This window comes from Pseudopipra pipra, chromosome 6 (genome assembly GCF_036250125.1).
Source record: "Pseudopipra pipra isolate bDixPip1 chromosome 6, bDixPip1.hap1, whole genome shotgun sequence".
Classification (NCBI taxonomy): domain Eukaryota; kingdom Metazoa; phylum Chordata; class Aves; order Passeriformes; family Pipridae; genus Pseudopipra; species Pseudopipra pipra.
The window spans coordinates 56844755-56869482 of NC_087554.1; the positions used below are offsets into that span (position 1 = coordinate 56844755).

The 24728-nt window shown below is 44.0% G+C and overlaps 1 protein-coding gene across 6 annotated transcripts in view; it reads left to right on the forward strand.

The window, feature by feature from the left end:
- The window catches only part of CEP170B (centrosomal protein 170B), a 58586-nt gene that overhangs the window by 29543 nt on the left and 4315 nt on the right, over window positions 1–24728 (forward strand). Inside the window, exons 8-20 of one of the 6 annotated variants that reach the window (XM_064659342.1) lie at window positions 392–868; window positions 3093–3155; window positions 4020–4783; window positions 6788–6976; window positions 7173–7281; window positions 8701–10473; window positions 13763–14012; window positions 16184–16343; window positions 20170–20208; window positions 20770–20913; window positions 22407–22495; window positions 23054–23147; window positions 24067–24118. In XM_064659342.1, coding sequence (XP_064515412.1) covers window positions 392–868; window positions 3093–3155; window positions 4020–4783; window positions 6788–6976; window positions 7173–7281; window positions 8701–10473; window positions 13763–14012; window positions 16184–16343; window positions 20170–20208; window positions 20770–20913; window positions 22407–22495; window positions 23054–23147; window positions 24067–24118 — 4203 coding nt within the window. The other 5 variants (XM_064659344.1, XM_064659345.1, XM_064659346.1 and 2 more) reach the window with 5 other exon arrangements.

Here is a 24728-nt window from a genome sequence, read left to right on the forward strand (position 1 = left end):
GCTTTTCCTTTGAGCTGTGGAAGTTGAATGGGGGTCTGTGTGTATGTGTGTGTGTCTGTGCCTGTGTAAGTGAATCCAGCAGAGTGAAATGGGATCTTCCTTCCATATCAGCTCAGGCATACAGAAACCTTAAAATGGTGCCAGTCACATAGGTTCTGTCAAAACATAGAACTCTGTGTGTGTGTGCAAGCTCAGCTCTCTCTTTTGGGAGCAGTGGAAGAAGGAACAAAGTGAATATAACAACTGGTGGTCAGACCATAAGGCACCAATTTCAGTGATGAGGCCAGAGTACAAAGCTAACAAATACAGAACTTGTGTTTTTTTCTTTATTCCATTTCAGCTGATGTTTGTGAATTTAAGGTTTTATTGCCTCTTTTTTCTCCTTTTGCAGAGAGATCCAAAGAGATAACCCAACATGAAGAGGAACTGAATGGGAATATTTCTACTTACAGAGATGCCCAGGAACAATCTGTGTTTCCCTTCCGGAGAGAGCCGAGTTATTTTGAGATTCCAACTAAAGAATTTCAGCAGCCATCCAAATCTCCAGAGACACAGGTCCATGAGATCCCAACAAAGGATGTTGATACTGTGGTAGCCCCTGTTGTACAGAGTCATGCCTCTTTCACCATTGAATTTGATGATGGTACCCCGGGTAAAATAAAGATAAAAGACCACGTAACTAAATTTTCGCTCAGACAGAGAAGACCATATAGTAAGGAACCAGCTCACACAGAAGTGATGTCGGCAGAGAGCAAAGTGGCTGACTGGCTTGTCCAGAATGACCCAAGCTTGATGAGACGTCAGTCTGCAGGAGATGATGTTTACAGTACTAAGAGTGACCTGCCAGTTCATGTGAGGACACTTAAAGGTGAGTGAATATCTTGTCATGTGGACATAGCTCTCTGTTGGCCGTGCAAATGCTGCATAATAAAAGAGGAGAACCTTTCTCCTTTCAAGGAGAACTGGACTTTATTATCTCTGCTCCAAATTTGCAAGATGAAGAGTATTACTTTAATGACTGTTAATGTTTTGAATCTGGCTAGCAAGCTCTTCACCTGGCCCTGAAGTCATGTGTGATGTTGGCCTGGGGACACTCTAATGTGACTGCTCTACATCTATAATGCCAGCTCAGCAGTAACTGGTTGAAAAAAAACTGGTTTGATTTTTAAATGTCTAAAATAATTTCCATGTGATCAGGCAGACTGATAAACACTGGTATTTCAGTGAATTTTGTTCTCTTGTCTTCTCCTAGCTGATGGAATGACTTTTCGTTGTAGCTGTAGTCCAGAAGTGTCTTAAGTGTGATCATCCTGATGGCTGTAATGACCAGAGCCAGTTGGTTGGATGACAAGAGGTCCTGACAAAGAGAGTATGGATAGAGTTGAGATGTACATGATCCCAAATAAAGGAGATTGTTTTGCTTATAAGAGAAGGTTTCTTCTCTTAAACTTCTCTTAAAGCTTCTCTGTAATTCTTCTCTGTTCAAAAACATCAGATTTGGTGGACCTGTGTCCTGTTAAGCGTGTCACTGTGAGGAGTTCTTTGAGGATTTTCAAAGGTCTGAAGTGTAGTTTGGAGCCCAGTTCTTAGTGCAGCTTGTGGGACTCATGATTTTCATGTAAATTTGAATATATTTTACGTGATTTAGGCTTGCTTGGGTGTCTCTCTTGGACTGTGCACTGAACAGCTAGCAGGAGACCACAGATTCCCGCATTTTCACTGCCTTGCCTCTGGAAAAGCTATTGTTTTGCAGCTTTAACTGATGAAGTCATATTTTAAAAGACCTATTTGTGCTCAAGGTCCTACTTAAATGAGAGCAATACCTTGTTTTCCCTTGAAGGAATATTTGCTTGGGCCTTGTTATAAAAAAACTAATAGTAATATGAAGAGTTTTACATATTACACCTCCAACTTGCTTTTATGGATACATATTTTTGAAAGGTCTCATATTCAGCCATGGGGTTGGGGATGGCATGGAAATGGAACTGTTTTGTTGCCATTACTTGTTTCTAGTCCTTCCCAATAAGGGACAGTGTTGAGGTGCCCTGTTTAGTTATTTAGGGTCTTATTTTCAGTCTGTTGTGACTTGTATGATAGAGGGGTTTGGGTTGGGGATTTTTTGTTATTGTCATGTTGGATTTTGTTGACTTACTGGAGGACATTGTCAGGGATAGAAATATGCATAGAAATGTGCTTCAGTAGTTTTGCTCTTTCCTCTTGGAGAAAACTAGAGAGTTGGGCAGCTGTTGCTTGTCCTAGGGTTTTCATGAGCGATGCATGGGAACACTAGATTGATGACACTTGCCTCTCTACAGTCCATAAGGCATGGAGAGAAGCTGAGCTAATTTAATGCATAATTTGCATATCAAGAAATCAACCTTTGGACATTTGATTAAGGCATACAGTGTTGGTGGCCTGAGGAGTTTATCCACCTCTGCTTTGGCAGAGGACAGGGTGTCATTTGTCTGCGATAGCTGCCTAACATGTTCTTCTGGCAGGGCTAATTTGGAAGATATCTTGGAGCCTACCACTGACTGCCTACCAGGTTTAGGTCTTCAGTATCAGAGGTGCCACCATTGGGGCTAATTAGTAACAACTGTTCACTTCCAGGAACAATGTGGTGAATGTAAAGCCTGGTATCAAAGCTAGAGAGGTCAGGTCTTTGCAGCTTGAGAGGATGTGCACCGTGTTCTGCTGGGGCATCTGTGTGCGTGGTGGATGTTTTCCTTGTGTCCTCAACATTTGGCATTCAGCAGAGTTCTTAGCCAAGACCTTTAATTTAGGAACTTTCCCTTCCAAGGGTGAAGCTTATCAGCCCTCGGGGCACAATGCAAAGCTTGCTGGCTTCCTTCATGAGGGTGTTAGGAGACTCTTCACAGAACTGACTCCTGGGTTGAATGGATCTTACATTAAATTCTAATCTTTCACAGTTAACTTGATGTAATAAATGGTCTTCACCCATGAGTCTGGAGAACTTGCAAAGTAGGTTTGAGCAGTTTTCCTTTCAAACACGTGGTATTTTAGCCAGTATATCTTGCTACATATTACAGTCTAGAGCGCAGAGACCTCTTTCCCCGTTCTCCCGATGACAGGTTCCTGGTCGTTGACTGAATCGTGTTCTGTGCCTTCACACCCGTTTCCTTCTCCAAAAAAAGGTTTGTTTTTTGTTTTACTTTTAATTTTTTGTTTTAATTTTAAGTTTCTGTTTTACTTCAGCTTACTTTCTGACAGTGCTGAGCTAAGGTGCTGAGGGTCAGGCAGGCACTGACATGTAGGGGTGGTTGTGAAGATGGTTGTTGTAACATAAGTGAAAATAATTATAAACTTAGTTTAAGCTTAGTAAACTCTTAAGTAATGATTTAACCTTTGCTTGGCTGGTGATAGGATGGTGTAACTCGTGGGGGTGTCATGGTGTGATTCTTAGATCTCCAGGAAAAGTAAAGAATCCTGCAAATTTACTTTTCTGTTACCCTCTGGTTTATTTTCCCCTTGTAGAGGAGGGTAATGTGGGTGCTCAGAGATGTATCTGCTTATAATGCACTGATATGGTCTTTGATCATGGGGATTTGGTTTCATGGGATGCATTCTGAGGGTTTTATTTACTGATCCTGCAGAGAAAACCTAATGAGGTGATCTTAGACTACAGTAATTGGGCAGAACGGCAAAATAATGTCATCATTTTTATTTAAATTGAAAAAAGAAAGAAAGAAAGCATAGGTATCTAAACCAACCAGCATTACAAAATCAGAAACCCATGTGGCTGAAATTACTTCTTGAATTGTTTTTAAATAAATAAATGATAGCCAATGAGTGGTAAAAAGTGGGGTCAGGAGAGAGCTGCCTTCTCTTTTATTTCTTCTGTTGGGATACAATCTCTGTACCACACAGATGTCTTCAGAGTTGTTTAATCCTATAGGGTGCTTTTATTTTAACTGAGATTATAAATTTCAGCTGGGAGGTAATGAGAGAGCCGCAGCAACTGAGAATATGAAAGTCAAATCTGCATGCCTTGTTTCCAGGCAATAGGCACGAGGACGGGACGCAGAGCGACTCCGAAGACCCCGTGGCGCCCAAGGCGGAGAAGGAGACACCGGCGGGCAGCGAACGTCCGACAGAGCAAACCCGGCTGCAGCGCCAGATGAGGCGGGATCCCCACGAGATGCTGCACAACAAGCAGGCCTTCGTCATCGAGTTCTTCGAGGACACGCCGCGGAAGAAGCGGTCGCAGTCCTTCACGCACAGCGCTCACTCCTCCCAGAGCGACACAGACCCAGGGATGAAGACCAAGGTTGAAAAGCGCAAGAATGCGTTGCCGGCGGAGAAAGTGGGAAATTCAGTGCCGCCATCCCACCTCACAGCCCAGGCAGGCAAACCCAATAGCAACTCCTGTGGGACTCAAAGAACCAGCTCCTTCAAGAGGGAGAAGACTGAGGATCGGATCAACTCTTCGTCGTCCTCTGCTTCCAGAGCATCAGCCAAAACTTATGGGAGTGTTGGGAGGAAGTCTAAAATGGCTCAGGATTTCATGGCTGAGTACTTGCGTGAGACTGCTCAATCTGGGAAGCCAAGTGCTGAGAAACCAGCCCCTCTGCCCATGCCAGTGGCTCCACGTGTGGTTATATCATCGGAACCAGAGTCTGCCTCTGCCCCACCTCTGGAGGTGAAGTCTGCCCAGGGCAGGAGGAATGATGAGGAAGACAGTATAAGCGAAACAGGCACATACACCATTGAGACGGAGTCGCAGGATAAAGAGGTGGAGGAAGCACGGAAAATGATAGATCAGGTAAATGCTACCTTTTTGTGCTTGACCAGTATGCTGAGGGCTGAAGGCCTGGGCTTCCAGGCCTTGTGCAGGGGACCTAAATTAGCTCTTACCATGAAGGGATGTAATTGGGTGCAGCAGGTGGTTCTGGTTAGAAATGGGTAGAAAATCATCCTGAGTAACCTGTGTTAAGGATAGGCCCCAACGAACTGTGAGGCTGGTCGTCAAAAAAATCCCATCAAAACAACAGAATTACAAACAAATGAAAAAAATCCACAGAGTAAAAGAAGGCAAGATAAACCCACAGCAAAGAACTGCCTTTGCTTCCAAAATGGGATTTGGATGCAAAAGTGAAAGAGTGGGCTTGCCATCTGTTTAGAGGAAAGGCAACACCTGAATAAAGATCAGGCTGATCCTGCTGACAGCTTTGGCTGGGAGCAGCTCTGCTCTCTAGGTCTGCTCCCAAGCCTCTGCCTTGATGTTGTATCACCTCCTGCCCACTGTTAGGAAGATGGGAGCATCCTGTGGTAGTCCAAAGGAAATGCCAAGGGCTGGTACTCTTCATCCTTCATAAACCTTAGTGATAGGTGTTTCTGTACTTGACTGCCTGGCTAGAAAGGCCATGTTTGCTGGCAGGGCAAGTGGCAGCTAGATGAGATAGAAAAGGGTGTGATCTAGGGCAGAGGCAATCCTAGATGGATCTGTACATGTTTGGATTTTTCAGAGTGAGTGATAGCCTAAAAACAGAACCTCAGAGATGAGGGAGAAGCTTAAAAACAACTCACCCAACTAAGCAACTGCAGGGCAAACCAAAGTTTGGCTGATTTTCAGGTTTAACTTTCATCTGCGGTCTATTATGAAAACAAAACTGGCAAGTTGCTATGAAGATTTAGTGAAGTGCAGTCAGGAGGATGGTGAGGTTTAAAGCAAACCTTAATTGAATCTGGTTTTAGAGCTTTGTATACAGTGTTTCGTGAGCTTGGATCTAGCTTCCCTCTTTTGTTTATTCCATTCGTTCTTTACATCTTGTTTGAAATGTGATCGGAAGCTCTCAGGGCAGGGTATTTAAAGCCACAGCAAGGTCCTAGTCCTGACATTAGATGACTAATTGTTCTGGTCGAGAAAATGCCACAAAAATACAAATATTTCTGGGGAGTAGTCTTGGCAGCCATGTGACTTGGGCAGGCAAACTGGCCAAATGCTTGTCCTGTGCCACTTCTGGTCTGTGCCACGGACTTGGTGCAGTTGACAGCTGCACGTCAGAGTTTCTGTCAGGAAGATGGAAAATATGAGTTCTAGACTTGCTTAGGTTCTGAGGTGCTTTTTATCCCCCCACCATTGCCCACACACTTTCTAACAGAGGTGAGAGTGGAGACCTTTATGGCAGTCTTTGCCCAGGCAAGGCACCTCCATGGTTGTATCTTCCTCTGAACTTCTTGTAGTCAGGGAAAAGAAACAAGCCCTGCTAAGGCATAGATCTTGTTCACCCCCTTAGGAAGGCCCGCTTATCTCCAAAGGGAATCTATCCAAGTAGCTCAAACACTTACTCATCTCAGAGGATCCTTTCCCAGGTCCTCATGTGGCAGTGCAAGGCTGCTTTGCTCAGCCCACTTGCTGCTACAGTCTATGAAAGGCCCTGGGGTTGGAGCTTTCCTATTTTTTTCTTTCTAATTCTCCACAAATGAGCTGGTAAATAGCTTTCCTGACACTTATCCCAAATTTCTCAGGGATGAAAAAGGACTCCTTTTCAGTGAAAGTTGCTGCTGTTAAAGGCAACGCACCTAAATAATGAAGGAGAGAGGAAAGGTGGGTGTGAATGGAATTCTGTGAATAAGTATATTTAAAGCTGCTGCTGTGGAGTACAGAAGACAATGATTTACTTAGTTGGTATGGAAGCATTAGCAAGTGTTTTCGGCCCTTTGGGATCATAGTTTGTGTGTGACTGATACTTCATGGATTTGGATTTTGGGCTAATATTTTTCTGTTTTCTTGTGTTTAATCTTTCCCATGCAAACACCTTTTCAGGTTTTTGGCGTTCTTGAGTCACCTGAATTTTCCAGAATCTCTTCAGCCTTTAGACCAATAATTAAAGGTGAAAAAGACGACTCTGGTTCTCATCAGCATCTAATCAGTGAAAATGGCACTAGTCAGAAGTCACCCCTGCTCCAGGCATTTTCCTCAAAAGCTGTGAGTGGGTCCCAGGCTGAAGCACAGGTACGGGCAGTCCAGGTGGATTTGCTGGGATGGTGGAGGTGTAGATGGGTTTTCTGTCTGGATGTAAATGTGACGTGTAGCTTGATTTCCCATTTTGAGCAGACCGAGTGATATGTGTACGAGAGGAGAGGTTTTTGTGGCTGGGATTTTGTTTACAAACCCTCTTTCTGGCATTGTCTTCCCCACCTTGTTATAGATGTCTGCAGCATCTCAAGGGAGTCAGAAGTGGGTGTCCAGATGGGCAAGCCTTGCAGACAGTTACTCTGAGCCTGGATCTGTCTCTGGGCAGGGTGATGGAAGTGCAGGTAAGTCTCATTGAGCATTGATGTTTGAAGGAAGCTGAATCTAGGCCAGGATGATACAAAAAGCAGAAATTAAGGGCTTCTGTGCATCTGGCTGTGACTTATTTTTTGGTTTAGGTAGTGTAGTTGGGGATGGGAGGGACAGAGTGAATTGTTCCCAGTGGATTGAAGACAGAAGGAGCCTCTGGTTTGCATTTTGGAGTCATCCAAGAGGTTCTTAAATGTTAGGTTTGACATGACTGAAGGGCACCTGGGAAGGAGAGAGGCTTTGGGTGTTAACTAGCCCCAAGTTGTGATTCTTTAGATTGGCTTATGATCCCAGATGAAAACCCTTTGCAAGTTTCCTTGGAGTTAGTTGCTGGCTTGTGCTTTTTTTTGGTGTGTTTCTCCTGTGTCTGGCTGTGTTGAAAATTTAGGCTGTTCTGGGATTTACTGTTGAGTGTCAGCTTTGAAGCATGGAGATCAGCACAGAAAAGTATGTATGGAGAGGAGAAGGGGAGTGGGAGGAGATCAGACTCCCATCATAACTGGGAAGACAGCTGACAGACCCTGTTGGTCTTCTTGGTGTGTGAGGAAAGGAGAAAAACACTTTGTTGGGTTTTGTAAATGTTTTCAACTTTTTTGTTTAGAAGTACTGTCATTAACCTTCTTGACATCAACACCTATAGATAGATCCAATAAAGATTAGAAGAAACTATTGTTTCAGGGGTCATTGCTACTGTTTTCATACCGTGTGAGAACCTGACTCCTGGAGTCCTTGAAATATTACCATAGCCAAATAACCAGTTATCCTGGTATTTAAAGGTGGTGTCAGATATGGAGTCCTGGCCAGCGGCATGAGAGAAATAGGAGTGCTCTTTCTATGAAGTGTGTCCTTGCAGATAAGTCCACCCACACTGGGGCAGTGAGCTCTAATTCAGAGCCTCTTACATGTTACAGGGTCTTTCTCCTGGGAATTTGCTGTGGGGTATGATTGTAGGAGAACTCTTGTGTGAAAAACACCACCTATTTAGTCAAATGGGTGATATTGTCTAGAATGGTGCTTAAAACACTGGATCACTGATGTCTGATGGCTTTTCAACTCATTCCTGTGGCCTGACTGATGGCAGATAGGTGCCAGCTATGCAGTTAGTCTCTAAAGTATGTGCTTGTACTGAGAGGTATATTATGGGAGAATGAATCTGAAATCCAACCTTGAGAGAGGAGTGGTGTTGAGCAGTGTGATTCAGCAAAGGAATTAGGTATATTGTCTGTATTGATAAGCCTGAGGGAGCAAGGAGCAACCAGGCCCTATTGATGTTCATACTACGTAAAAGCTTAGTTCTAAGTGCATCTTGGGACTGCTTTTGTGGACTAAATAAGTAAGTAAATAAGTGGCATAGTTGTACAATAGTTGATTGTTGTCCACTTAATCCTCTTCAGAAAGCGGTGCAGCCCCAAAACCTGGGGAACCAGAAAACTCTGTGCCCTCGAGAACAAGGCGCCTTCTTCCCCAACTCCCACCCAGCGATAAATCAGACAGCCCCACGCCCACGGTCCTGGTTTGCCAGGAGTCCTATTCTGAGGTTACCAAGAGAACCATCGGGAAGGACCACTGCACGGAAGCCTATGGAGATCCCAGCAGTCGCCTCTTCATCCAAGAAGACTTGGATCCGGATAGCCTCAGTGATGCCAGCAGATCTGACGATGGCTTCAGCATGGAAAAAGGCAAGAAATATAAAGAGAACAATAAAATGCCAGAGCAGATGGGGGAAGACAATAGATCAGAGAGCCGGCAGCCAGGAGCCTCACGGATCTCACATGTGAGAGCTGTGAGTGAACCAGTTTCTACTTCATTCTACATTGGCGATGACAGCAATGATGTGGGAGTTCCCTCCAAGCTCTCTCTGAGCATGTCCCATGCTCAAGCAGACAAAGATGTTAAGGATCAGGAGTTTTCCTTCAAGTGTGCTGGCACACCAGTTGCTGGAAAGCCACCGGTCAAAGATGTTAGCGCTTATATAAATGCGGCTGGAAAAGTTGTTATTTCCCTTCATCAGAGTCTTCCTCAAGATCAAGAAAACGCATCAGGAAAGGAAACAGCATCTTTTGTTAGACAGGAAAGTTTTACCAAAGATAAATCAAGCAGTGGTGTTCCTCAAAATAAACTCCCACATATTTCAAGTCACCCTCTGCTTAAAGATTTAGAGGCTGTTCGGTCAAGTCGTATGGACTTTAGTCAGGAGACTCATCTTCTTCTCAAGGACACTGAAACTGCCTTGGCAGCATTGGAAGCCAAATTGCTTAGTCAAAGCCAACAGCTGGAGCCCTCAGAAACTGCTGGTCAGCTGGAGGACTCCTTGTCAGGGGACTCAGACGTAGACACTGCTAGCACGGTCAGCTTGGTGAGCGGCAAGAATGTCCCGACGAGTGCCCCAAAACGCAAAGCAGTTGCAAGCTTGCAGAAGGAGAAATCTTCCTCCACACCTTCCATCCAGGACCAGTGTGGGCAGCCCAGCGCTCGGGACAGGCTGACGGAGAAGCGGAAAACACAAGCACCAGAGGCATCAAACCGTGCAGAGGCTGCCAAACGCTTCCAGATGAAGCGGAGCGCTGGGACTCGAGGGTCTCTTGACTTCACGGATGATGAGCGAGGTTCGAGCTCACCCTACTTGTCAGTCCCTGACGCGGTCGTGTCTGACCAAGAGCACTCAGTAACCCGGCCGGTTCCCAGAAGGAAACCTTACACTCAGACCACCAAGGAGGACCAGAGCAAAACGACCTCCAATGTGCAGAAAATCCAGCAGGTTCTCACCCGCTCCAACAGTTTATCCACCCCACGGCCCACACGGGCCTCCAAGCTACGCCGTGCGCGGCTGGGAGATACTTCGGACAACGAATGTGTCGATGCTGAGAAAACGGCCTCCAACCCTGACGCCGCCGCTCAGGGCCCCAAGCAGCCCACGGAGACAAAGAAGCTCTCCCGGCTGGACATCCTCGCCATGCCAAGGAAACGGGCAGGTTCATTTACAGTGCCCAGTGACTCCGAGACAGCACAGTCGAGGACGGGGTTTTCAGGCCGCAGTGCGGATTCCTATCGGAAGACGGGCGTTTCGGAGGTCAGAGCCGCAGCGAGGAAAACAGCAGCTGCTGCCTCTGCCAAGCAGCCTTTCAGCAGGACCCGTTCAAGCAGTGTCAAGTATTCCTCCTCATCCAGTAAGTGCTCTTGCTTTATGTTTCTCCCATATTCCCCTCTTTCTGACTTACAGGCTGCACATGGTTGCCAAGGATTGGTATCTCAGTAGTACAGGAGCTGCATTGGTGAGTACAAAAGTCTCATCATCCATGCTGCTCATTAATGCAGATTTCCTGTGGGTTTGGAGACAACAGAGCATCTCTCATACCCAGTGAGATGATATTGTGGTGGTGTCTGTGAGAATATTGCAAACAGCTACTTTTTTTTCCTCCAGTGACTTTGTTTCTTGAACAACCAGTTGCCATTTGACCATGGCACGTTGGCCATTTTTCTATTAAACAAATAGAATTTAATGCCTTTCCAGAGCTACAGCTGGAAATTCTGCAAGGAATTCTGTTCTGTTCCTGTTTAACTTCTAAGACTGAAAGTTTGCTTCCAGAGAGCTTATAATGGTTTTGGTGACAGATGATGTCCAAGGTGGCAGGTTTGAAGGCATCTGAAACAGGAGAACAAGAAATAAACATCCCTGTGTTGTGAAAGCTGTTCCCTTGTTCTTCCTGTAAATGTGAATATGGGGCTGGACACTGCATGTTGATTGCCCCAAGAAATTCTCACTTCTGTGTATTTTCACTCACTTCTGCCACAGGTAAGGCAGGTGTGCAGTCCTGTTTTCCATGAGGCAGAGGTTTGGGATCTGTCTTGCCCTGTAGCTGAGCACTCAACAAACCCTTGCAATATCAACATTTGTCATACTGAAATCAGCCTTTAATTAAGAGATGGGCCCAATTCAGATGACAACTCCGAAATGGTAATTGTTATTGGGAGATTTGTCCCCAACAACTTTGGTCTAAGTTCCAGGTCTGTGCCTGTAGTCTTTGACCTGCCATGGATGTGGCAAAGCAGATCTCTTTGCTTAGGTTTTTAGGAATCTGTTTGCTTAGGTTTTTGGCTTAGGTAGCCAAAGGGACAAGAAGAACCCCTTTGGCTGGATTTCTGAGTCCTGTTGAGAGGGATGCTATTTTCAGCAGTTCTGTGATTTTGTAGGGGGTCTTGGAGTTCTTGATGTGTCCTTTAATATATTTTCATACAGCTGAAGTAATTATCCTTCTTGCATTATTCATTTTTATTGCATGCTAAAAATGTTATTTGCTGCTTGTTTTGATTGGGATTGTTTTAGTGCATCCAGCTTCCTCTTTAATTGTAATGATTTTTTTCTTACACATTTGTATATGCATGTAAATCAGAATGTGATTAAGCTAAAAGAGTATGTGCAGTCTCTTCTCTTGCCTTTTTTGAGATGATGCTATTATTAACTTCTTGTTAAACAGTGACAAATTTAAAGCAAAATAATGTGGTCAGAGTTTTCCGAACAGGAGGCGGTCTTTGCACTCCCTCTGCCTTTGGACCACAGACTTCAAATCATTCGGAGAAAAATGATAAGTGTTGGCCAGTTCTTTATTCAAATGAATTGGTTTTTGATTTCCAGAGCTCCGTAGCAGCATGCTAACACCTCTCCTTGCCTGTAGTTGTAGCAGATGATGCTAATCCTTCCACTGAATTAGTTACTCTTAAAATACTAACCTCCTAATTCCTTGATAGGATTGTGGACCTTGTGCAAGCTCTAAATACACACTGGTGTGTTTCATGCTTCATTGTACTTACTGTCCTGTGATGCATGTTCCCATACTAACGCTGTTGTAGATACAGTAAATCAACACCTAGAACTCCCCTCCTGGAACAAAAGTGAAATGCTGATAAACTGGACTACTCACTGTGCCATCAAGATGTTTTTTAGCATGGTATAACAACCCTTGAGAGCACTGAGTGTCAAGCCTTGGGGGTAAGGAGGCAGACGTGGCAGGAGTTCTTTAAGTGTTTAGCTAACCACAGTAGTTCCCAACTCTCCCAGTGGGGGAAAGTTAGTCATGCTAGCGGAGAAACAGCCATGAGACAAGAAATGCCAGTATATTGTTGGGCCACCTGAAGTAACTTTCTGTGAAATGCACAGATAACATCAGAGTAACCCAAGTTACCAATTCTGAAAGCTAAGGGCCTGTCTCCCCTCCTCCTCTGTATACACGATTTGTTTACTCAGTGTAATTTAAATGATACTGAGGGTGCTGATTCTGATTTCCCTTGGCATACAGGGTTGGAAAATCAGTCTCCTCATTTTAAAATTGCTGTTCAGTGACAGGGTGACCTCTTGATTCTAAAACTGTGTTTAAAAAAAAAAAAGATACAACTCCACTAAATTTACTTTTTCCGTATATATATATATATATATATATATATATATATATATATATATATATAAATTCTAAGCCAAGGCATTTTTATAGCTGTAGATGAGATAGCCAGTGTCTGGGAATACTTCTTTCACTATACAGCAGTTATCTGTAGTTTCTACCTGCATCTTATATGCCAAATTTGTTGGGTTTGCTTGTATGATCTATGATGCTGGCTTAATTCAGTTGCACTTTTTCAGTGTTACGATAGTCTTGGTAACACAGTGAAGCTTTTAGCTGTTGTAATTTTAAATAAGTCTGCTGGTTCTGTGTTTGGTGGGTCTTCATGCTCCAGGGAAAGACAGCAGGGAATGAAGCGGTATCTGTAGAGAGTGTAGCAAGGCAGCAAACACTGGGAGCCCAGTTTTCAAATAAGGACACCTTGATACTTCCCATGCAAGGAGGGACTTGGGTGTCTACAGATCTGCAGAACTGGTTGGGATAAGTAGGCAGCTTCCACTTGGCTCCGGGGATTGGAGCCAGGCCTGACTGTGTGAACACTCTTGTAGAGTGTCATTAATGGGGAATTGCGAGGCAGGAGGTGAACACGGGGGTGTGGACTCTTGCAAATAACACCAAGCACCGTAGTCTACTCTTCACTCAAAAACCCCTCCTTCTGCTTGTACTTGCAGCTAATTGGAAAGGTGTCTTCAGGCTTGAAAATTGGGCTTTCTTTAGACAGGGACTTCTGTGGGACTATGAGGAGTCTGAAATGTGTGCTACTTATACACAGAGCTTCTGTGCATGGAAAGCCAAGTCTGTGGTAATAATTTACTACATTGGAGTCGTTAACACAGTCATTTTGATTTTCCATTGGCATTTCCCCCAAATTTTTATAGTGAATGGGAGCCGTACAGGGGCTCAACTCGGAAATAAGCTCTGAGAATGTGCTGTTTAAACTTAAAATCTGCACAGAAACTCTCCTTTCCTTGTGCTCTTGGGCTAGTTTTGTGTTACCTTTTTGCCCTTTTGTAGTTACTCTTTACTACTGTCCTTGGTCTGAAACCAATTCATTTTTTATAAGCATCAAGGCGGAGACCACAGGGTTCAGATTACACTTCTACTTCGGAGGAGGAATATGGCTCAAATCACAGCTCCCCTAAACACAAACGCTCCCATACTTCAACAGCCACACAAACACCGAGGATACGTGGCTCTGGGCTGGGCAAGCAGAAGCACAACAGCAGAGAAACAGATGATGATGAAGATTTTGATGACCACCCTGACCCCTACAACTTCATAGCACAAACAGCAGAGATAGCCGAAATAGCCAGGTGAGGTGGGGCTTTATGTGTTGACCCATGTGTTGAAAATGGGTTGAGTTTTCTTTGGTGTGCAAAACAAACCCCGGTGTGGAGGTAGAAGGAGAGGCTCTCTCCTGTTTGTGTGCCCCCCCTATCTCCTTTACATCTGAACATCAATTTGTTCAGACTCAGAAGGTTTCAATAAACCTTTGCAGCCTGGGCTAGGATGTGCTGGTTGTACCTTCTCTCTAGTTAATGCCAAGGTGCAGGGCATTGTATCTTGGTTTGTTTCTTGATCAAGCTGTGGGAAGTCTGTCAGAAGATCTAACTGTTTATACCTGCTTATCTCTACTTTCTGCTGGAAGTCACAGTGTGGTTGGTGTGAACTGTCCTAATTCTCTGCAGAGGAAGTCAAATGGGTTAGCAAAGACTGAATATGTAAACTGTTGTAGCTGCTTTGCCTGAAGCTGGTGAGGGAGCAGTAAGTAATCGCTGCAGGGCAGAAACCTCTTTGCTTAGCACAACTGAATCCAAATCTGTCTAGACCTTGTATATAAATGAGTTGTTGCTTAGCTTGATGTCCCTGGATACGGGACTTACTGTGTACTGGTGGTCCGACGGTTGCCTGGAGGACCTCAGCAGTAAAGCAAATAGATTCCTTTTTTTAAACAGTGGCATTTGAGGTTTGACATCCCTAATATGCAACTGTGTTATACCAGCTTTCCAGAAATACTGGTCTTCCATTGTACTGGCCATACTTGAAATACTTTTGACTGAGGAAGCTGTCTTCTGTCTGCTCTTGGCCAGCATCTCCACATCACCCTCAGCGCTGCCGCGCTGACCTCAAAAGGGCTTTTCTTGCCTGAAAATTTCTGTCAAGCTGCTAGAAAGTGTGTCAGCCTTCAAACCAGGCTGCATTACCTGTGCTGCATGAAGTGTGGGTGTGGGAGATGCTGGCTTCCCTCCCACCAGCGTTCCCAGTGCCGGAGAGCTCCGGCTCGCAGCAGCTATAAATAAATGGTTGCGTCAGACTTGTCTGGCGCTGCACGTTGCAGGGCTCGGTCACAGAGTCTGCTTGGTAATTGCAGTTCTGATTTCCCTTGCTGCTCCCGAATTAACTGGGAGGGGTTTGGAGGAGTCAGAGAGTTAAAAGGGAAAATGCCACTTGTTTACAGTAAGTGAATCACATAATGGAAGTGTTCCGTGACAGGTCTATCCCCACCAGCACAGAGAGGGGGGTACCTTAGGCAGGAAGCTCAAACTGGTTTGATTAACTGACAGTTTTATCACATTGCTTGTTTTCCTTGTGGGCCCCTTCCAACTCAGAATATTCTGTGATTCGGGTTTTTTTTTTTAATTTAAAGAAGAAAGTGTCTTTCAGATGAAGCTGACTAGCTGCAAGATTATTTTTTCTCTTGAAAGTTTTCCTTTAAAATTACCACAACAGCTGCTTCTGATCTGGAGGGTTTTTTTAAAGCTCTGCTATCAACAATCCAGAGACTTAGAAACTGTTTTTAAGATCTAGAGCAGGTAGAGCAAAGTGCTACCATTACTGAGTGTTAATTGGACACCTGTCAAGGGGCTTGAAGTTCCAAGACTTGGTTTCTGAAAACCAGATCACTCTAAGGTATGCTGTGCTTACCCTGGTAATCCCTCAGCTCTTCTGGAGAATGTGGAGGCATATTGTGATTTTCATTCTATAAACCACAAGGAAGAAGGAAAGCAAATTTGAGCTTTTATTCTTTAAGTAAAAAAAAAAAGTTTTTTTTCCACTGTATGGACTTTTTAATGAAAAAAAAAAAGGAACTCCCAAGAAGAAAAATTAACTGTATTGTATTTAAAAAAAATTTTAAAAAGGAAGAAAAAAGAAGGCAGTGAGTGGATGGGTGAGGGAGAACAATAACATAAAACTTCTTCATGGATTATCTCCAATACTTTCTGGTAGGGTATACTCACTAGAATTTGCTTTGTATCAAATCTCTACTTTGAAGCTAGGCTCAGGAGAGGAGCAGATTTATTTTATATACAGACATAGTGTTTCTCAGCACCCTGCCAAGGCACCCCAAAACCCTTTGCTTTCCCTAGCTTCTGCAGAGGTCATCGTTCCCACAAACCTTTTGTGGCTCCTCTTTTTATATTTTCTATAAGTGTCGTGTTGCATCACATGTCCTAATGGTTCTGCTTCACTGCCTGTGCTTTAGGCTCAGCCAGACCTTGGTGAAGGATGTGGCCATCCTGGCTCGAGAGATTCACGATGTTGCTGGAGATGGGGACTCACAGAGCTCATCGGGGACAGGACCAAGCACCTCCCTCAGCTCTGTGCCCAACACTCCTGCTTCCACCATATCAGCAAGAGAAGAGGTAAGATCCCAAATGACAGAAATCTCTGCCTCTGAATTCTAGTAAGTAAGTACGTGGAGCATGGTAATGGTGGGAGACCAGGGCACCATCCCCAGTTGCTGCAATATGGAAAAACCCTCATCACCCATCCTCCTGAAAAACACCAGGTGCTCTTTATTTTGTCCTCTGTGCCACAGCCAGCCTTGCAAGGAGTGGGAATCATATTGTTTTCTAAGGCTCTCAAGGCTTCTGTTCAGACTTTGGTCCCTGAAATTTGCATCTGAGGAACAGGATGGAGGGCACGTGTTGTGCTGCTGTGCAGGGAGCCAGAGCCTTCCTCTTTGTTTCAGACAAGGCACTGATCACGTGCTCTGGATGCACGCTCCGTGTCAGCTGTGTGTTTTGTACCTCTGCTGTATCCTCTCTGCCAGAACTGTTGAAATGCTGTGCAGGTGTTGTTCAGATCCCTTCCCTCCATCCGTGTATTGGTGGGTGAGGGCAGGGACTCCGCTCTCCAGCCAGGGAGTTGGGCAGGAAGGCAGGCAGGTAGCTTGGGAAGTGCTGTCCACCAGCTCTTCAGTGAAGCTGTGGCTTCCTCCCAAACTGTGTAGCACAGTTTGTCTGCACTGGGCTGGGGAGGAGAGAGGCAATTTCTTCATTTGGTTCACTGGTGCCACAGCGCAGGGACCAGCTCAGCTCAGATTTGGCTGCAAGGTCACCAGGAGTCCAGCTGCTAAAACAAAATTGCCTTTGCTAGTGTTTAAATCCAAATTCCCTCTTGTCTACCAACAGTGTGGGGTGAAAAAAATACACAGCTCTCTGTTGTTCAGATGGCCCTCTATTGTGAGGTCTGCAGACCCCCATCCTAAGCAGGGTTCAAAGCTCAAGAACAAACCTGTTACTCTGCCAAGAGAGTCCTTGGCGGCCCTGTGACCGTGCTGTGATCATCACTGAAGGTGCAAAGCAGACGTTTAAGGAGGTACCCAGATCAGGCGAGTGTGGCTGTGGTTGTGCTAAACCGAGGTCAGCTGCAGCCTGCTCAGGGAGGGGTTTTTCCTGGGGCCTTCTGGAGCCGCAGTGCACAAATGTTTTGCAATAACTTCGGGCTCTGAGATAAAAGTGTTATATTGCTTTGTTTCCTTGCAAGTGCCACGCCTGCAAAACTGCCTTTTGTATTATTCTTTTTGAGCAGTAAAGGTGACAAATCTACTGTACTCCTGACTTGCAAATGAAACATTTTGCTCAGCACCCGCTTGCTTCCAGAAAAGCAGGGAAAGAAAAGTAATGTACCTACTTTTTTTGTCGAGTGCCACTGAAGGGTACCACCATAAGTCAGCTCAGGCACAGGGATATGTCCTCAGCTGCTAGAGGAAGACACCTGCAAAACACAGTGTTTCTGCTTTGTGCAAAATGATGGGCTACAAAGTGTATGGTTGTGATGCTGAATGGCAGAATCACAAATCCAGGATTGCTTGGATCTGGGTGAATTGAGGGTTCTTCTGTGGCTTTGCAGCGCTGCCGTGTGGGACATGCCAGTCAGTCCCTCACAATAGTGAGGAGAGCAGATGTAGGGCTGTGTTGTGCTGTAGGGAATGCTCTGAGCTGAACCCACTGCTAGAGCAGTTTTTGAGGTCTTACAGTGATGTAAAGGACAAAGAAGCACTGGTGTGAGCCTTTGAAGACAGATCAGGAGCCACAACCTTTGGTATGTTCAGGCAGCAGTGGCTAAAAACACTTTAAGGGCTTCTAATGAGACTCACTCCAAATAGGATTGGATTGCACCATGATTTCAGCAGGACCAGCAGCTGGGAGGCCATTTGAGTTACACTCAAAATGCCCCAGTAAGTTTTGCTGCCCTATGTTAGCGATAGCCAGTAACAGGTTAAATCAGCAGGACTTTGTGCTGGCAGTGCTGAGATTTGGAGCTGGATTCCTGAATAGCTTGGGATCCTGAGTATTGCAGCTTGGGGGTCATGTTATGAATGGGAGCAGTATAAACTGATGTAGGTTTAATAAACAGACTTCTCATCTTTGGAACTAGACCAAAATCAGCAGACCTGCTTCCCACAGTCTAAGTGCTGCTGAATCTGTGCTAAAATGATTATTTTGGCTTAATGCAGGGAAGTTGTTAGGAAATATCTGAGAATCAGTGTGTGCGATAGGAAACGCTGTGAATTTTGTGAGTTTTTATTAAATAGCTTTATATTAAATATTCTAGGAAAGGATGTAGTGATGAGAAATAGCTACTATGGTTATAATAGTAATGTATTGAAACATCTGATAAAAGGAAGGATGCGAATAAGAAAAGTTTACTGTGTATGACTGTCTCTTATCCTGCTCTGGCTCATGCAGTGTTGTATGCCATTCTGCTAGCTCTTGATTTTCTACTACTAAATATTTATACCTATTCCAATAAAGAGGGGGAAAATGCAGGAAAAATAAACACTGATACTGGAATCACTTTTGAGTGTTTAATGCTGTATCAGAAGCTTCACTTCAGACTAGTGTGTGGCACAGCATTTCTCAGCCTCAAATGAACTGCTTTTTAAATTGCTTTTATTAAGAAGCTTGGTTAAAGATTAAAATCACGAGTGTCCTCTTAAAAATTAAGGTGGAGCCTTAGATTTAAACTTTATTCTTCATGTTCTGTCTTTTCAGGTCCAGTGTTGGCTTGGATGTTTGCCAGGGAGGTTGTCGGTTTCCCCAGTGCATGTTTGGGGTGTTCTTGTTTGTTTTTCTAGCCTCAGCAGTATAGTTTATAACAACCTAGATTCTTGGCATACAGAGCTGAATACTACTACAAATTAATCAAAAAAACCAAACAACCCCAAGCAGAACAACAACAAAAAAAAAAGAGTTCAACAAGGGTGAAACCTTCATGATTCCTGTTTACCAAAGCTATGGGTTGTTTGTGAAGCCTTGGCTTGTGGGTGTGTAGGTTTTACAGGACCCAGCTTTCTGCAGAGCTGAGCCATCAAACTGAAAGCTCAGCTGCTGGAAAGTATAGTCAAGTTGGGTCATCCCAAATCACCCACCAATTCTGCATATTTTAGCCCTTTAGTAAAATTCTTTTTGTTGTTTTTCTTTAGAGTTGATAATGATGTAGGAAAAACTAAAGAGCCCAATTATCTTTGTTAAGTTGTTGTTTAACATACTCGGTGTGTTGGTATGACAAGAGGAAGTGCTTACAGGTATGACAGAACAGAAAGCATGAGAAGAGACCAGGTCATGTACATAAATCTCCTGGTGATGGTGAAGCAGGTGCTGTCCTTACCATGTTTTCAGCTGGTTGTGCTGAGAACCGTTCCCTGTAGAAACCTCATTCCCTTCTGACACTGTTTTCACTGCTGCAAGCAGCCTAACTTCTTGTTTCTGCTTAAAGAAGATAAGCTTATTAGCTAAACATTTTGGCTGCTGTGCCCCTGCACCATAATATCTCATACCTTCTGCCTGCGTATAACCCGAGTGCTACCGTGTACAGTGTGGGGAGCCTGGACCTTGGATGGCACATGGTTTCCTCACAAGAGCTGTGTGCTCTGCCAACCAAAGAGCCTCCTGGGCTGTAAGTTTGGCCCTTTCTCTGTCCTCGGAGGGCTCTGGATTGCACTCAGCACAGTCCATTTTGAAGTAACTGGGGAGCTGCCCAAGACCACCTCTGCAGAACTGGTTGGTGACCAGGACCTCCTTGGGCTTCCATGCATGATGGGGGTGGGCACCAAGTGCTGGCCCTCAGGAATGCGCTTTTGGGAATGTCAACCCAAAATAACCCCAAACCACGTGTTCTCTTTGATACTTGCTGTCACAGTCATTCACTAGCATTGACCTCTTTGTTTCTGTTTTAACACAGATTGCTCGTAGATCTTTTCGGCTGGCATATCCATCTCAGGTGCACTTTCCATCCCATTATTTTTGTACCTCTGTCTTGTCACTGTTATTTTCTTCCCCTTGTTTTAGAGTTTTTGTCAGTAAACCAAACAGGAGTAGCTGTCTTGTCTTTTCTGTTCTTCCTGTTAATTATGTGCATTATAAGTGGGTTTGTATTGCTTTTTCATCTCTTTCATGTGTTACTAAATGGTTTCTGATTAATTTTAGTGTGTCTTTAATGTTGCATTGAGATATTAAAACACAAGATATGGGGAAACAGGGCCTTTTTGAATATTAGCTAAATTCAAAAAAGATAAAGATGTACTTTTCAAATATATGCTCAAGACTCAAAATTATAAAGCAGAACAGCCCTGCAGAGTTTTGTGGTATGACTCCAGTGGGTAGACACTTGCAGGATTGGGGTCTAGTAATTTGCTTACGAGCCCATACCTGTCTGAACAAGACTTAAATGACTCAGTGTTCCTCTTGGGCTTGCCTGAAAAATCTGCAATACCTGCAGTGAGCGCCTGTGAGCCTCCTTTCCCTACTAATATTTAATGACTCGTTACTCATTATTTCCAAGTTGGTGCAGCACATTCCAGAAGCAAGTCTGAACTACCAGAAAGTGCCTCCGGGATCAGTGGAACTGAAGGATTTTGACCAAAATATGAATGATAATAGAGAAGAGGATCCCTCAAGAAAAACAAGGACAAGAAACCGTGAGGAGGCAGGCCACCTTTTTCTTTACTTTTTATATGACATTGCTTTAAGCTGCAGTATGTATACTTGTTCTTTCTGCCAAAGGAGGCTACTCAGAACAAACCCCCTCACTGCTCAAGAGCCCTGACTTGTGGGTATAGAAACAATGTTCTAAAAAAATTTTAAAAAAAGAGGAACAGAATCACCTCTCTTGCCAATACTTACTGGAAGTTTCCTCTCTTGTGTAAAACACCACTAAAACATGAGGCTTGGTCACTTGTTTGGGAGGAGGCATTCAGTGTCAGAGCCTGCTTAGGCTATTTGACTGCTATTTTAAAGAAAAAACACAAACATCTCAACTTTGAAATCTGCAGCACTGATAGTTTAGTGGTGCCTTACTGTTCTGCAACTGGCATCCTGGTTAGAGCTGCCCATGGAGCAGCAGTGGCAGAATCTGGACCTTAGGAGGGGTTTCTGCAGCTGGGCTAGAGTGCTGTGGCACAGCTGCCAAGCCACTTGTTCTGCACTGCTCCCTCCAAAGTATGCCATTTGATGCAGTTCTTCTGGGCTGAGAGTACAGGGTAACCCGGAAATCACTGGGATGATGCTAAAGGATGAGGAAGCCTGGCCTGAACTTGAGGCTGGGGATGGTATTGGGGTGAGGGCTGTAGTGGGGTGAGGATGCCAGAGAAACGAGGAGCAATCTGCTGGTGCAGCACTCAGCTGTCTCTTCTTGCTTTCTGCCTGCCAGCTCTGGTTGGAGGGAAGAGCTGGGGCAGAGGCTTCAGGGAGGCAGTGCAGGCAGGAGGGGAGAGCTGGGCTCCAGCACAGTCATTCTGCTGCTCTGGAGGTGACTCACATGAGCAGATGAAGGGTGACTGCGGGCTGAGCCACTAGTGCTGCTCCTGTCCTGTGTCTGACTTGAAGCAATCCCTCACTCTCCTGTAGAGAGGTGCCAAGGCTGGATAAAAGGTGCAGGTTCAGAGTGCCCCCAGCTGATGTGGGCATTCCTGGCAGAAGCCTGGAGGCTTTGCTGAGCCACAGGACTTGAATATTTGGGGTTTGGTGGGCTTGTTTTTTGTTGGTTTTAGTAAAGGAGAATGTAACATGGTGGGATACCTGGCTGTGAAGGTGGCTTGAACTCATGTAAATCACATTAGACAGTTTCAATGATACTGCTTGTGTGGCTTCTTGTGTTATGATTTGGCTTTTGGGTTTGTTTTTTTTTTCTTTTGGAGAGGAGGTGTCTGTGAGGCTTGGAAAGTCTTAAGTGCTTAAATAGTTATGTTACTGCAGACAACTGTCTCTCTGTCTCTAGAAAATAAAGTCTGAACGAGTTAGTATTAACCTTTTTGCCAAAGTGCTGCAACAAAGCTGCACATCATCATAATCTCCCTTGAACTTGAGGTATCATCCACACAGATGATGATGCTTCAGTGAAGATCATTTACTGTACAAAAAAGTCCAGTTTTGTAAAATGCCATTTTGCTAAAAGTTCTCTGATTTGTCCTCATATTTTAGGTAATCTTCGACAATCTGATGTTGAACCCAGTGTCCCAGTTATCACATACAATACGTGAAAATACAGAAAACCTAGCTGAAAAAATGAAGTAAGTAACTTTTTGTCCCTGGCCTGAAATGCTGACTTGCCGGTGAGTTTGTTGATTTGCTGCTTGTGGAAGATACTTCATTGTTGTCTTGGAAAGTTTTGTTATCAAGGTGCAGGGAATCTAGATGTAGGAAACTCTCTGTGTGTAGTGGACCAGGGGTAATATGATTATTTGCTATCTCTTTTCCTCATACATTTGGCCTTTGGAATTGGAATGCTGGATTTGTAAAGCCTGTTGATGCCTTAACTTTGAAATGTTGCCTGTGCAAAGATGCAGCAGAAAATTGGTGGATTGTTTCCTCTTTCCTTCTCTGTACAAAGGCTCTTGTAAAAACCTGCAGATCACCAAGCTTGTGAAATCTTTTCAAAGTTTGTTGTTGCTTCAGAAGACATCAATTAGGGAAGGACTTTGGATTGTTCCTAAATCAGCTGAAAGGGGCTTTGTCTGGTTGCTAATCCACTAATCTCTTTTGTTGCTGCATCTTGTGATAATTAAGTATTTTAAACAAGGAGCTTTTGGATGGCAATTTTAAGACCCGCTCTACTTTTTATGGTACAGGATTCTGTTTCAAAACTCAGAAAGCACCTGGGAGGAGATGGAGGCCAAAATCAATTCAGAAAATGAAGTGCCAATTCTGAAGACCTCAAACAAGGTAAGACCATGCAAACAAGGGAAATACTAAAGACTTTCGTCCATGAAAGCTTTGTAAGAAACCAAAACATCAATCTCTGGCCCTTCTCAAATCCATTTCTGAAATTTATGGTTCATTTTCATGTGTTGAACTGCAGAGTTTTGTTACTGTTTGAAGTGTGACAAAGTGAGTTCCTTCAGCTGTTATGTTTCACCAGACTCGTTCCCTTGTCAGTTTGAGATTCATCTTCAAAGACCCAGTTCCTTAACAAATGCTGAAGCTTAGGGTCATTAGGCCTCATTTAAACATTTACCAAAAGATCACCTACCATGTGGTTGCCACAGCTTCAGACAGGTGTTTCTCTTGAATGTTTGTTTTCTTCACCTGTAACAGTTTGATACTAGGGCAGTAAAAATTCACCTCAGGCTGAATTCACTCCAGTGATTCAGCCTCAGGGTGGTGTTTATGTTCTCATGACTTTTAATTGTCCTTGATGGAGATTGTCAGTAAGGATTTAAGTACAGTAGTGGACCCAGAAAATATGATTAATGCTAAGCAACATTGTGCAAGACCTGTGTAGCTCAGTGCTACAGCAGTATAAATGTGGCCAAATGCTTTGTCTGATCTAGGAGTTGAGTTTACAAATATCTTTGTGTATTTAATATTAAGGAGGAGCCTTTATACAGTTAACCTGATTAGCATTTCATATCTAAAAACCACTGTGGCTGTGAACTGGGTGGTGGTGTAGCACTTAGTGACATGCTGCAGAGCAGGGTTCCCTGTGCACTGACCAAAAGCATGTCATGTCTGTTAAACAAGCAAGGCTGGGGCTGACTTTGACTCTCCTTAATCAGGTAAGGCAGAAGGAGTAAGACTTAGATTCCTTTGTCAGTTGAGTACTTTCTTGCTTAATTTTCCATTCTGATGCTTTTGTTTCTAGGAAATCAGTTCTATCCTGAAGGAGCTCAGGCGAGTTCAAAAACAGCTTGAAGGTTGGTCATCTAAAATGTTCCTTATGTCTCTCAAATGCCAGTAAAGTTGCACAAAATAAAATAATGTGACCTGATTTTCCATTGAAAGCTGGGAAAGGATGCAGAAGTTTAGTTTGTTAGCACAGTGCTCCCTGATGAGTGCATATGGAATGAACGGTAGATTTATCTTGTGCTGGCAATTTTTAAGAAAATGGTTGACTTTTGAAATGTGGACCCTGTTGCTGTGGAAGCGCTTTGTTTGTGATAATTAGATATTCCCAAAGGATAAACTAGGACAGGTCTGTTCTGATGAAATAATATTTAGCAGCTCTTTAAGCCAATAAGCTCTGCTATACTTTTTGGACTTGAATTTTGCACATATAGCTCTGCAATAGGAAAAGCAAGACAAGCTCTTGCATCATCTAAAAGCTTAATAAAGACATGAAAACATCCAGGCGTCATTTTAGGCTCCTGCTAAAAGGTTGTCATTTGGCTGCTGTAGTTTGTCTTTTCCAATTTAACCAGAAAGTTGAGTGTCCACGTAGCTTCGGTTTGGGAGAGGTTTTGCTTGTTAAAGCTGTTTGGGCCTGAAGGTACTAATGAGGAAAATAACATGATTAAATGAAGAAAA